At 35.7% G+C, this 13939-nt stretch overlaps 1 protein-coding gene across 2 annotated transcripts; it reads left to right on the top strand.

The window, feature by feature from the left end:
- Positions 1-2257: 2257 nt before the first annotated feature.
- LOC104105458 (RNA polymerase II C-terminal domain phosphatase-like 4) lies at positions 2258-13165 on the top strand. 2 transcript variants are annotated; one of them, XM_070188621.1, is made up of 9 exons: positions 2258-2489; positions 4353-4573; positions 4843-4928; positions 6833-6942; positions 7120-7300; positions 8751-9040; positions 10342-10530; positions 10871-10909; positions 12551-13165. In XM_070188621.1, exons 2-9 carry the CDS (start codon positions 4353-4355, stop codon positions 12848-12850), a joined length of 1416 nt encoding a protein of 471 aa, XP_070044722.1. In that variant the 5' UTR covers positions 2258-2489; the 3' UTR covers positions 12851-13165. The 2 variants fall into 2 exon arrangements, with proteins under 2 accessions (XP_070044722.1, XP_070044723.1); XM_070188622.1 differs by having other exon boundaries at positions 2259-2489; positions 4408-4573.
- Positions 13166-13939: the final 774 nt, after the last annotated feature.

The raw sequence follows: 13939 nt of genomic DNA, 5'->3' as shown, positions 1-13939 counted from the left end.
GATACTCATTTAAAACTAATTTGTATACAATTGGTAAATTGTATATGGCCATGTAATTAAGTTAAAACTTGAGTGGAGAGAGTAATAAAGTTTCATATATAATATAGGAAGGTAAACACCCCTTTTGATAATCATTTTACTGCTTAAAGACACTGTCAACTACTCCATCCGGTCCATAATAAGTAATTTTTTTGCCTTTTTTTATTTTGGTCCAAAATAAGAGTCCTTTTATATAACGAAGAGGCAATTCACTTTATGTTTTCAAAAATTCTTTTTATTTACATATCCCGATGTGTCAGGTTAACAATATGCAAATTTTAGTTAAATGTAATTTAGTCAAAATATCTTCTTTTCTCTAGGAGGTAGTATTTTCTTAATGGATGTGCCAAAGGTAAAAAAATCACTTATTATGCACCGAAGGGAGTATTTATTTTTCCTTCATGAACGTGGTGAACGAACATTGGCTAAGCAGAAAATAAGACAATGATAAAGTTGTCTTCATGTGACCTATAAGTCACGAATTCGACCCGTGAAAGTAGCGACTTTTGCTTGTATTAAGATAGATTATCTACATCATACCCCTTGGGCTACGGTCTTCCCGAACCCTGCATAAATACAAAATACTTTGTGTATTTGATTGCCCTTTTTTGTTTTTTCTTCATGATGCATGACGCCATGGCATATGTGTTGTCGGCCCAGGCACAACTTGCATTCAAAGACACTATAATTTAGGGAATTATGCAATTCACACCAAACATCTATTTCGCTACGTTCTTCATCTAGAAAATCAAGTCGTTAGCCAAAATAAAATGGTATGGACAGAATTAGAAGAAACCACTCAGTTTTGTCAGATAGATATCTAAGTAGGACGAGGCGAGTTTACTTAAAACATTTTTCTGCAAATTTCATGTCTTTGCTTTTGCAAATTAGGTATTCTTATTTTGTGGAGTTTGATGGTATATACTGCATTATTGTCGTTTGGTCCAAATCTAGTTGTTGGGATATTTAACTCTCGTTTATGTTCTAGTTTTGGCTTATTTATGTATTTCTCTCCCTTAGGAAATAAATCTTCAGAGAGTTAGGGAAATAGCAACACCCTTTTTAGCTTGAAATATTTCAAGACTTTGGTGACTTGAAGTAAGTAATTAGCTTTATAATTCCTGAGAAAGAATACAACTAAAAGATAGTTTACAAAATTAATTAAACAAATAGTATAATCTGTAAGGAAAAATTAGCCAAAATTTATTTTTCTTACATTAATGTTAAATAAATTAATTTTTTTTTACAAAAATCAAAACAAAAGAAGTAAATATAATATTGTAAACTAAAAGGTATATTAGTACTATAGAAATAAAACTTGAGGAGCTCTATGAAATTATGCCAAAACTTTTTATCTACGTAATAAAATTATTTCTCTTATATAAATCTGATCATTCTTATTACAAACAATAAAATAAAATCAGATCAGCCTTAAATCTTATAGCAAACGTATTTTTGTCTTTAACTTTCAATTTTCATCTGAAGTTGAAAAGCTCTTCGTACATACAAACAATATAAACGCCAAAAACCCTTTTTCCGTCGGTAAAATCTCGCCGGCCATGATTTCAGGTTCCGTCTCTCTCCATCTATGTGAACTCCACTTTCTGTTTCTAGCTTTTTTACCTTTGGCATAAAGTTTAATGTGGGTATCCCATATACTTCGAAAAAATATGAACAATCGATCTGATTTTGCTATTTTTTGTGTGTTAGTGGTACCTTTGCCCACATAGGAAATTACTCCTAAAAATACTCCAAAAATAATTTTAATTGTTTTATAAATTTTAGGAGGTTTTCTTTTATTTTGTTTTGCTTTAATTCAAATTGTTCATGCATATTTAGAAGTGTTTTAAATCATAAAAATCATAAAAAATAAATTATGGTAGCTTATTTCTTTGACATGCTAGTAATTAATTCAATTTTAATGTAAGTTAGTTTAAATTGCTAATTAGGTCATTTTCGCAAAATAGTTTCATTTAGCTTTAATTTGGGACAAGTGTGAAATTCAATTAAAGAATAATGGGGTTGGTTCCTTTAAATCTCGAAATTGGGCAGCTTCAGGCGGCCCAATCGCCCCAAAAGCGCCACATCCTCCAGCCTAGTCCAATGCCCGGTCCGGTTCCCTTATTCACTACCCAAAACGACGTAGCTTGGCACCGAAATTACGTCGTTTCCTCGCCTCTCCCTCCTCTCTAACAAAAGTAACCCTAATCTGAACCTCACTCCCACGCTTTCACTGAGTAGAAGTTGAAATTCCGATTTTTTTTTAATAAAAAAACTAGAGAACAGAGACCCGAGAACGAGATTTTGGGAACTATTTTTTGGATTTTAAAGCTTCTGAAGGCTGATTTGCCGTGGACTGCTGCCGTTGCTATTGCTGTCTTGTTGAGCTTCATTTGGCCCTTTTTGTCTAGCCTTTATTTGGCGTTTCTAGTCAATTCTCGCACAGCTAGGTATGTATTTCGACTTGTATGCCCATATTTGATTTGTTATGAGATCATGACCATATTTATTAGCTTCTGATGTCACTTGATTTGTTACTGTGGATCATATTCCGTGAGCTAATGTATGAGACTTTTGTATGTGTTAATTCCAAATTTAATCTGTTATCATGCCTTCATTAGATTAGGATATGCAACATAGACGTACATAGATGTTAGGGAAAGAGAAGCTCATGATTTTAATGCTAATGACTTTGCAAATTTGTCCATCACTGTATTGGATCTATTGTTTGGGTTTAAAATAGTGACAAGGGTGTTTGGTGTAATTCTATGCTTATGATTACATGCCTCTGTTCTTTGTGAAATTTGTGTGAATAAAGTATGTTTTCTTACAATTTGTTTCATTTAGTTGTTGAGCTTCCTTACTGGTTTAGCTAGCAAATTGCTTACTCATGTGATTATGCCGTTTTATCTCAAAGTAGCATGTTAAAATATTAGTTTTAAGTTTGAAGAATAATCTGTTGTATGTGATTCAATTGGGTTCAATTGTAAATGAGTCATGAAACAATTTTGAGCTAAGGATTTGGGCCGAAGAGTTTAACCCGGCCTAAGAAGAATCAAGAGCTAACTCCCCTTTTTTTATGACTAATTTACTACATTCTTTTCACATGAATTTGTTACCCATAATTCATTGCCTCACAACAAATCTCGAAGTAGTTTAGGGAAACAACTTATAAACATTTATAGTTTTGCTTTAGGCGTGATTAATTATAAATCATCGTGACTATGGGTACGGTTCCCGTATAATAGTCATGATACATAAATCCCAATTCGAGTGCGCGTTTCACGCGACTCGACCATAACTTCAAATAATAATAAAAATAAACATGTTGTAAGTCGCGGGTGCGTTTCACGTGGCGCGATTCGCAATATGTACAAAAACAAACAAGTGAGCTACATCGCGACTTGTTCAAATAAATCCCATAAATACTAAAAGTGGTCAAATAATTAAAAAACAGTTAGAAAGTAAAAGTGCACAATAGGTTTTAAACATGTAATAATTCAGATAGTTAGGCCAATTATTAATAGTTGAGCGACCGTGCTAAAACTACGGAACTCGGGAGTGCCTCTCACGTTCTCCCGGGTTAACCGAATTCCTTACTCGGTCTTCTGTGTTCGCGGACCAAAAATAGAGTCAGTTTCTTTGATTTGGGATTTTAAAATAAACCGGTGACTTGGGACACCATAATAATTATCCCAAGTGGCGACTCTAATTGAATAAATAATCCCATTTCGATTAATGTCACTTTAATTGGAAAAACTCCATATTCTTCGGAAAAAGGAGGTGTGACAAATATTATGTACAATTATTGCTGGGTTGTTGCCCCACTTGTGGGATTTCACTGGGTTTTTTGTTGTTGTTGTTGTTGTTCTTGTTCTTGCTGGGTTGTTTGGGGCTTTAGCGAAGGCTTCTAATAATGAGAATTAGGGCTACATAGAGGTGAATGAGTTGTATAGATATCTATCTGACAAAACTGAGATTTGAAAATTGAACTTGATAAAATCAGGTGGCATTTTTTGAATACTTTACTGAATTATAAACTAATAATTACTCATTAAGTATGTTTTATGTGGGTTGCTCTGTTCAATTTTGCAATGCGATTGAGCTTTATGCCTTACTGATATCCTCATTGTGTGTGTGTGTGTGTGTGTGTGAATAATTGCAAAGTTGCAGTCCATATGTGAATTGAAATTGTTTAAAGCTATTGGTTATTGTTTTGGGTTTTTGACACGATAGTGAGAAGATGTTGGTGTATCAACTTTGTGCCTTATGATGTAGCATGATTCTTATATAACTCATGGTTGGCATGCCAGATGAGTCTGGCAGCAGATTCTCCGGTGCACTCATCAAGCAGCGATGATTTTGCAGCATTTCTCGATACAGAGTTGGACTCTGCTTCTGATGTATCACCTGACCAAGACGAAGTAGAAAATGAAGAAGCAGAGGGAGAGGAGGAGGTGGAAGATGAGGAAGAGCAAGATGAAGACGGTGGCGATGGTGATGATCATGATGATGTTGGCTCAGATTCTAGCAGGTATTATAACATTCTGTGTGAAGCTTGTATTTGTTAGTTCATCTAAGATAGGCTTTTGAGTTAAACATGAAAAAGAGCGCGGATAGAAGAAGCAAATTACAGAAGGGTTGTGCTGATTTTCACCAACTACTGTTAGTTCTGCTGAAATTGGAAATCTTATTATTGCTAAATTTACTATTACTTTTTAAAGTTTAACATTGCGGTTTGATTTTTTATGCTTAAAACTACACGTTACATTTCCTCATTGATGTCTATTTTGATTATCATAGGATAAACAAGCGCAAAGCAGAGGTTTTGGAAGCTGCAGTTTATCCAATGAGTTCAGCATCTCGCGGAGAACCAGCAGAAACTTCAGGTCACTCTGTAGATCTGTTTAGCATTTTATCAAGATCGAGTTGAATGATTTGATGTTCTGGTGTTGTTGTAGAGATATTATAACATCTTACAATAATTTATTTTAATTCATGTCACCTACTTAGGTCTAGAGGTAGACTTGAGCCAAGCTCAGTCTTGTTTTACTGCTGGTGCTTGACTCTAAATGCAAAATGAGCTTCAAACAAAGCACGAGCTTTGATTATGGATCAACACTCGAGCTCAAGTGCAAGCCTGCCTTGAAATTCAAATGAGCTCATAATAATTTCGAGTTTGAGCTTTTATTCGAGCGTATAATATTTTAATAATACCATTTCATGGCCCTGAAAAATGGTTTGGAAATCTCTGATAGAGAAGGTCTCCTGAGATGGTTTGTCTGTATTGTACATAGACTTATAAATGCACTAGCTTGTATGTGTGACAGTATGTTGATTGACGGGGATATAAAGGGGTAAAGTAGACCTAAAATCTCGTGTAGAGAAGTTGTCTCAAGATTTACAATCTCTTAGCATCATTGTAACTTAGCTAAGGTTAGAGATGAACGAAGTAAAGTATCCACATAGGCACATAGGCGATAACTATGAGTGGGGTTAATGCCTAGTCGTTATCATTGCACTTACACTAGGTTAAGTGTTGGTTGTAGTCTTGTATATGCGTGTAGAAGTGTAAGTTTTACAGAACCTCTAGATCCAAAGAAGTCCTCATTTGCTCTTATACTGTATTAAAAAGTGAGTTGGACCTCTAGTTAATTGAGTGATTGCTATATGTGTGTAAAAGGGATGGAAACTTAAAATCATTTTTTTTGCATTTTGTAGAATTAGAGATTTGGTACATGTTTCTATCTTGTTGAGGTTCTTCAATAGATGCCTATCACTTGGAAGAAATTTTATGTAGTTGGAAGGGGAGGACAACTCTAAGGAACAACAGAAAATTGTGAAATGCTATTCCTCATTTCCTCTAGATGTCCCATGGGTTGGAGAGAGGAACAGTGAATGCTTTGAAGGAAATAAAGAGCCTCTATGCAGCTTGAATTAGGATTGTCTTCATCTTTTGGTTATTTGGTTTAAATGTTTTACATGACATAGAAAACTTGAAAAGACTGGAAGGTGAGGGAAACTCTTATCAAACAGAAAGTTAACAGAGTTGTAGAATGCTATTCCTTTGTATGTCCCATGGTTGGAGAGAGAGGAGCAGTCAATGCTTTGAAGGAAATAAACAGCCTCTATGCACCTTGAAATATGCTTGTCTTCAGCTTTTGAATATTTTGTTTAAATGATTTACGTGGCATGGAAAACTTGATTGATTTTGTCAGCTGCCACACAGCTAACAGCGAAGAATCCTTTCGTACTTTTGTATATTCTTCTCCACGAACTCACTTCTTTTTGTGGATATTATTGACCTTACCTATTAGAAAATGTTCATTGGCCTGAAGTAAATACAGTCTGATTATACTACAACTGGATCATTATGGGCTTCTGTAGTCTTCTTTGCTTAATTATATCTTCTGATCATCTTATTAAAACCTTAGTTGCCGAATTCTGACAAGGATAAGTATCAGATGGTAGGCTGGTCTTCAGTTCTTTAAAACTTAGGTTATGCCTTTTCCATATAGATGACAGCTATGGCTTCCTTGACACTAGAACGATGATGCTTCTTTGAGCTTTCATTCTTTGGGGAGGGACTAGAAAATGGCAAATTAGTTTCCCTGACAAAAGATCAAGCAATAAGGAAAGAAATAATTTGTAGGATGAAATTAATTAATAGGCTGCAGCTACTTGCATTTAGTTATAAGTTCTTTGACTCTTTCCTTTCCAGTCATCGACGTGCTCCTCCAGCGTAAAGTATGTGTGGGGTTGTGTGATAAACCTGAAATGTCCCTGTTTGCAGGAGCATCTCTGGATATATGCTCACATCCTGGTGTCATGGGAGGGATGTGTATACGGTGTGGGCAGACGGTGGAAAATGAATCGGGTGTAGCTTTTGGATACATACACAAGGTTATTCTTCATGATTCAGTAGTCACTAAAATACACTTGTATATACATATGTTCTTTTCTTGTGGGTTGGGTGTGGGGAGGGTTGAGAGGAATGGAAGGCACTATATGATGTGCTGGGGACAGCTATTTCTAGTAAACTTTCTACATCTTTACTGGATTCTATAATTAATTTTGCAGAATTTGAGGCTTGCAGATGATGAAATTGCTCGATTGCGTGACAAGGACCTGAAGAACTTATTACGCCATAAAAAGCTGTACTTGGTTCTTGATTTAGACCATACACTTCTGAACTCAACTAGACTTGCAGATATTTCAGCAGAAGAATTATACTTGAAAGACCAACGAGAAGTACTGCCTGGTATGCAACTCTTACTGGTTATGTGCTAGTGGCTTTATAATTTCGATGCTTATATCTTGCTCTTGAAAGTGATGAAAAATCTGTTTTACTCTTACATGGAAGCTAGGAAAGCAAAATAAGAAAATGTTGTCCAACAGGTTATACAGGTACTGCCTAGGTCTCCTAGCCTGAAATCTGTTAGGGATTTGGTAGTTGGACGGAAACATGCAGCGGTGAGGTGAAGTACTGCTAGGATCTCTACGATGTAGCTTGAATGGGATTTTATGGTATGTGTATGTTATGTGACTACTAGTTTAATGAACTAGATAGAGAAGGGAGCTATACAGAAAATACGAGGTAATGTAAACTACATAGTTAAGAAAATCTGGGTTATTGGAGTTAGTAGTTGTCCCTCTGAACTGATTTACTGCACTAATTTCTGTCATCTATCCTTAATCTACTACTAGCATCTTATTCCTTTAACTTGATCTCCAAGGTTTGAAAGGGATCTGATAGCAGGTATGTGTCTCTGTGACTATATTACTCTTTGATATATATCATACCCTATCAGAAGTGATTAAATTAAAGTCCAATCTAGTGGGTCATTATTAGAGAGATGAGGTTTTGTGTGTTGGTGCAGTTTGCACAAGATAGCTGAGAAGACTTTAGCTCATTCACTTGACTAGATGCATCTGTGCTTTAGCCATTTATACGAGCAATTAGGGTGCATCTAGTTCATGATGTTACAATATGTTAGATTTCTTCTGGCCTGGAGGCAGTTGTTTGTCGGAGCAATTTAGTACTGGACATCATTCCTGAATGTGTACTGAGGTGTCTCTGTTTGGAGAGAAATAGAAGATTTTTTGACATTAGTAGGTCCCACACATATTTTTATTTTCTTGCTTGGTGCATGGAATATGTAACTTCACATACCGACCTGCAATTTTCTCAGAGATTGCAGATTCTGAAGCTAGTAGAATTCTTTCCCAACCTAGCGAGCATTTTTACTAATCGAGGGAGGAAGAGGTTGGGGGGGGGAGGGAGGGGGGATTACACTATTTTATATGAGTTAATGCTTACTAGTGTCTTGTAATGATGCAGACGCCTGGACTAGAAAAAGATTGTTTAGCAGGCACTCTTGATTAGAAAGTATAATGGATATATCATGTTCTGATTGCAACTGATGTTCCCTTTCTGGGACTTCTGACATATGGGTCATCTAAATTATGCTGTTTGATAACCTGGCCTGTAACTCTAGAGCTTTGTAAGCTCTTCACCTTGTTAATTCTTTGTGGTAATCTTTGTCGTCGTGTACTTTTAAGTTTTGTCTTTTCTTATGCTAGTTTGCTTAGACCTCTTTTATGGTAAGGACTTCTTTTGCTTTTATTCTTGTTGTTTGGTTGTGATAGTTATTTTGCAGGTATCTGTCGTGCACTGTTTTATGATGTTTTTGCCAACTTGTGATGTACAGATGCTTTGAGAAGCAACCTTTTCAAATTGGATTGGATACACATGATGACAAAGCTGAGGCCATTTGTCCACACCTTCCTGAAAGAAGCCAGTAGTTTATTCGAGATGTACATTTACACAATGGGTGAACGTCCTTATGCATTGGAAATGGCAACCTTACTTGACCCTGGAGGTATCTACTTCCATTCTAGAGTGATTGCTCAAGGAGACTGCACCCAGAGGCATCAAAAGGGTCTCGATGTTGTTGTGGGTCAAGAAAGTGCTGTCCTGATCCTTGATGATACTGAAGCGGTAAGCAATTCTCTAGGAGTATCATGTTCCTCCACGAAGAATGAAAGAATTTCTTTGGTGGTTAGGAGAATGCTAATACCATTGAGATAGTTCTTATTCCATATAGTAATTTTCCTTCTCAAAGAAAAAGAATGCTAATACCATTGAAGGCTTATCACGTACATACATACAAAGGGAGAGTTAATTGGATTAAATTTAAGTTCCCGCCACCCTAATTCCATGACAGCTTTCCATTTTTATGTATTGCTATTCTGACAGTTCAGATTTGTTTTTGGAGTTTAACTTATCTGCATGGAACTTCGTTGAGCCTGATTGTTATCTACGGTTCTTTGTTCGTGTTTGTGCCATGCGTTCACATTTGTAGTTCCCTCATTTTTAATGATTGTTAAGCATGTTCAAGTTACATTTGATTAGCATTTTTTACTGGCACTTTGCTGGGGGTGGAGAAAATGCAGGAGTTGCTGTTGACGTACTCAAAGCAAGTTTTGAATAATGGAATGAAACAATTTGCTGCTCTTGCCTGCAATTAATAAATTGGACGGTTTCTCACTTTGTGTGTTATCCTTGTGCTGAGTTCTATCATTTCAACACTATTGTACGTCCCTGAAGAGGCTGCCTGCAATTAATAATTATGTACAAGTTTCTGCTCCACTTGCTTTCCATTGTATCTCTTGTCAGATACTCCTTGGAACTGATTAATATCTACAAACCAGTTTCTTGTTTCTACATGTTCATTATATATCTTCATATTTTAGTCAGTTCTCTATGAACCATAGTTGTGCTAATAGCTGTCATCAATTGTTTTTTCTTTAACTCCCATTTATGTTCCCAAATGCAAGTGCTGATTTTTTTTTTTGAAAATGGGGTCCGTTTGTGCTGAAATTCATAAAAGCAGTAGTTTACTGTAATCTTCTGCTCCCAGAAACTCTTTTAATTCAGACTTATTATTATAAACCTTTTGCGTCTAGAACTGTAGAACAATTTCCGTTGTTTATTATTCCCTATTTGATCAAAGTCTTAGTTATTTTTCTTGTGTTTTATTTATGGATACTTTTTCTTGATGTTGCCGATAGTTGGTTTGAGTTCTCCTAGTTTGAGTTAAATGTTTATGTTTGTATTGTATGACTATCTTAAACTTGTAAACTGCATGAATCTCTGTAAGACCTGCTCTGTGTCTAAAGTTCTCTGAGTAATCTCATTTGAGCAAAGACTATTATCAAGTTCCATATTTTTCTAAATTCTAATTTTTAATTAGAGAAATGAGTTGATTTTTGGGGGAACTGAAACCTGTGTTGTTTTAGGTATGGGGAAAGCACAAGGAGAACCTAATACTGATGGAGCGATATCATTTCTTTACCTCAAGTTGTCGACAATTTGGTTTAAAATGTAAATCACTTTCTGAAACGAAAAGTGATGAAAATGAAGCTGAGGGAGCGCTTGCCTCTGTTTTAAAAGTACTGCAACAGATCCACACTCTGTTCTTCGACCCGGTATGTTTTTTGCTATTCCTCCCCCAAAATTAACTCATACTTTCTGTTTGAGTAGTCTCAAAATCTGTCCAGTTTATTTTAACGAACCATAACATAATTAAATAGTTCTTTTATTTTAAGGAAACCAAACTTTATGCTAGAAAACGTTCATACTTCAAAACTAATTCTACAATTACGGACCCACTTCGTTTGAATACAAAAAAACTTCAGTTCTTACCTAAGTAATCATGTAATGGGACATCTATATTTGGCTCGAAGCGGGTAACACTTGCTAATTTTTTTACTTTTGATTGTAGCTGCCTTCCATTGTTGAGGTTTTTTTTTCTTATTTTTTTTTCAGGAACGCAGGGACAATATTATGGAGCGAGATGTTAGGCAGGTAAAATTCTTGACAAACAGTTTAATTTATAGGCGACTTTTAGTTTAGTACTCCTTCCGTCCTAATAAAAGAAACTTCTACTCTTTTCTGCCCATTCCAAAAACCTAACCCCTCGTTAAATATTCTTCTCCACAATTCAAATTAAGATAAACCAAAAATCCAGGGACGATATTATGGAGCGAGATGTTAGGCAGGTAAAATTCTTGACAAACAGTTTAATTTATAGGCGACTTTTAGTTTAGTACTCCTTCCGTCCTAATAAAAGAAACTTCTGCTCTTTTCTGCCCATTCCAAAAACTTAATCCCCCCTCGTTAAATATTCTTCTCCACAATTCAAATTAAGATAAACCAAAAATCCAGTTTTCACATTATTAAATACTCTTCTAAATCACTTATCCCAACAACAAAAGAAAAGGAAGAAACTCTGCTGAATTATTTTCGACCAAGTTCAATGTTCTGCCAAAAATTTTACGCTTAGTAAGTGATTGCAAAGTTGATTAAGGAAGCATGAATTTTAGAAGATTTGTGATAAAACAGATTCCGACTAATGTGAATTTATGCATTCGGCAATGAAAATTGAATTACTAAGTTTGTGAGGTGAAGAAAGTTTGTTTTAGGGAACATAGTTTTTGTTCCAAACTCTAAAAGTCCTGTTCTAATAGCCTAAGCATGGATGTGATTTTGTTTGCCAAATGTCATAGAAAATTACGTTGGAGCTCCCAACATGATTCTAATTGCCATAAAGTTGTTTTCCTATGGGGTTTACGGTGCTAGTCAAAGTAGATTGCATTTAATTGCGACGGAGGAGGGAATGTATTTTGCATGTCAGATTCTCGGTATGCATTGGTTCAACATCGTGTGTACACCTCTTGAATAAATACTTATTGAGTGATTTGTGTCCATTTTGTGGTTTATCACCATAGATTCATTACTTTACTCGAAAGCTTCCTTTCTGCTGCCTAAGGTGGTTTGAGGCTTGCTTGCTTAGTTGTTTCTACATATTGCCTACAAGTATTGGCTGTATTGCAGTCTGTGAAAGTAACACTGACCTAATATATTGCTGACTTATGTGCAATACCTATTTCCCATGAAAGGTTAACATTTGGTCCTGAGTGAACTTTGATATAATTCGTCTTTTGCTGATTACCAATAACTTAATGTAGCTTATGATGCCTGAATTTGGAAACCATAACAAGGAGTAATGAGCTTATGGGGGACCTTCAAATCCTGAAAATACCCACCTCTGCTCTTCCCCCTCCCTTCCCAAAAGAGGTGGAGGTTGGGGGCAGTCCAGGGAAAAAGAAGTGAAAGAATACCATGTTCTGCTGATCTCGGTTCTTTAAAGAAAGTTGAAGTTGTAAGATCATAGATCGTATATCTTAAAGTGTAACAATCGCTTCTGATTAATATCACTTGTAATTGGGTATTGGAGCGTTTTTGGCCCTCAACAAGGCGCGAGACTACGTCATCACTTATGTTTCAGAGAATTTAACAGCTAAGCAATTTCAAGCAAATTGGGGTTGGCTATATGAATCCTAATTGTCCATGTTGCTCCATTTAAACCCGTCTCAGTCTTGTGTCTAGAGAATTTATTTAGGGACACTGGTGTAGTCTAATAAGAATTAGTTGGCATTTTTACAGGTGCTGAAACAAGTTCGGAAGGAAATATTGAAGGGTTGTAAAATCGTCTTCACCCGGGTGTTTCCTACACAATTCCAAGCAGAAAATCACCACTTGTGGAAATTGGCTGAGCAATTAGGAGCCACATGCTCCACAGAAGTCGATCAATCGGTGACACATGTGGTCTCCATGGATGCTGGAACTGACAAATCGCGTTGGGCGGTGAAGGAGGAGAAATTTTTGGTCCATCCAAGATGGATTGAAGCTGCTAATTATTTATGGCGAAAGCCGCCTGAAGAAAACTTCCCAGTCAGTTCATAACAATTTGCTAACCTTATTTTTGTAGTTTTGAATAGGGGATATAGTGATTGTAAATTATAGTAGAATTCTTTCAGGTTTATTTCACTACCAGAAATTAAGGCTGTCCAACGGGACGGGCCGTCCCGTCCCACTTAATTCTAAACGAGATGGGCCCATGTTAAACGGGACACGGGATGGCCATTTTGTCCTGTCCCGCTCGCCTGTCTTGCGTCCTATTTTTTTTTTGTGCATTATATACAAGAAACTTATAATCCTGCTTTTCAAGATTTTTCTAAGACCACGGTTAGAAATGATATTTTTAAATTTCAAACTGAATATCTTCAGTATATTCGTTGTGTATTTTCACTTAGATTGTAAAGTGTATCCCATCTGATATAGGTCGTAGTCCTAATGGTTGTGATTATTTAACTGTCACATGTCATTGGGTTGATCATCACTGGAACATGCAAAAATGTATTTTTGGTTATAAATTTGTTGATTCAAAACACACTGGAGCATATATTGCAACTACTGTTCTACAAATTGTAAATTTTTATGGATTCATTGATAAAGTTTTAGCTATCACCTTAGATAATGCTTCTGCTAAGTGCTAATACAACTGCAACAACTAGCTTAATGAAATGATTGCAAAATTAATCCAACTTATGCACCGGCCATTAATGAAATAATTGCAAAATTTAAAAAGTATTTTTTCCCTATTCCCCAAGTTTATTTAATTTCTATTATACTTAACCCATCTTTAAAATTAAGAGGTGCAAATGGACTTGTTCGTAAAATTTATGAGAATTTAGCAATTCAAGAAAATGAACAATCATCTCTCGACTGCCAAGCTAACATATATTATTATGTTAGATCAATATTTGATAAATATAAATCTATGAAAATAACAAGTGGTGAAACTAGGGAAGAAGAAGAATACAATGAGATACTTAGCATTGAGAGCTATGACGACATGGAACTCATGGAATATTAATCAACATTGCCAATTCCAGAACAATGTCCGAGAGAAATTATAGATAAGTTACAACGAAGTTATATAAGAGCTTACAAATATTAGTATGATAATTTATAATTGGCTACTAAGAGGCC

Source organism: Nicotiana tomentosiformis, chromosome 11 (assembly GCF_000390325.3).
Source record: "Nicotiana tomentosiformis chromosome 11, ASM39032v3, whole genome shotgun sequence".
NCBI lineage: Eukaryota > Viridiplantae > Streptophyta > Magnoliopsida > Solanales > Solanaceae > Nicotiana > Nicotiana tomentosiformis.
Note: the sequence above shows the minus strand (reverse complement) of the source record. Positions and strands in the feature narration are given on the sequence as shown.

What these genes read in the sequence shown, in the direction of transcription:
- LOC104105458 (XM_070188621.1), top strand. Translation starts at nt 4,353, where the DNA reads ATGAGTCTGGCAGCAGATTCTCCGGTGCACTCATCAAGCAGCGATGAT. An exon ending in TCCTTGATGATACTGAAGCG is followed by an intron (nt 9,041 to 10,341) that starts GTAAGCAATTCT and finishes GTGTTGTTTTAG; the next exon opens with GTATGGGGAAAGCACAAGGA. An exon ending in ACACTCTGTTCTTCGACCCG is followed by an intron (nt 10,531 to 10,870) that starts GTATGTTTTTTG and finishes TTTTTTTTTCAG; the next exon opens with GAACGCAGGGACAATATTAT.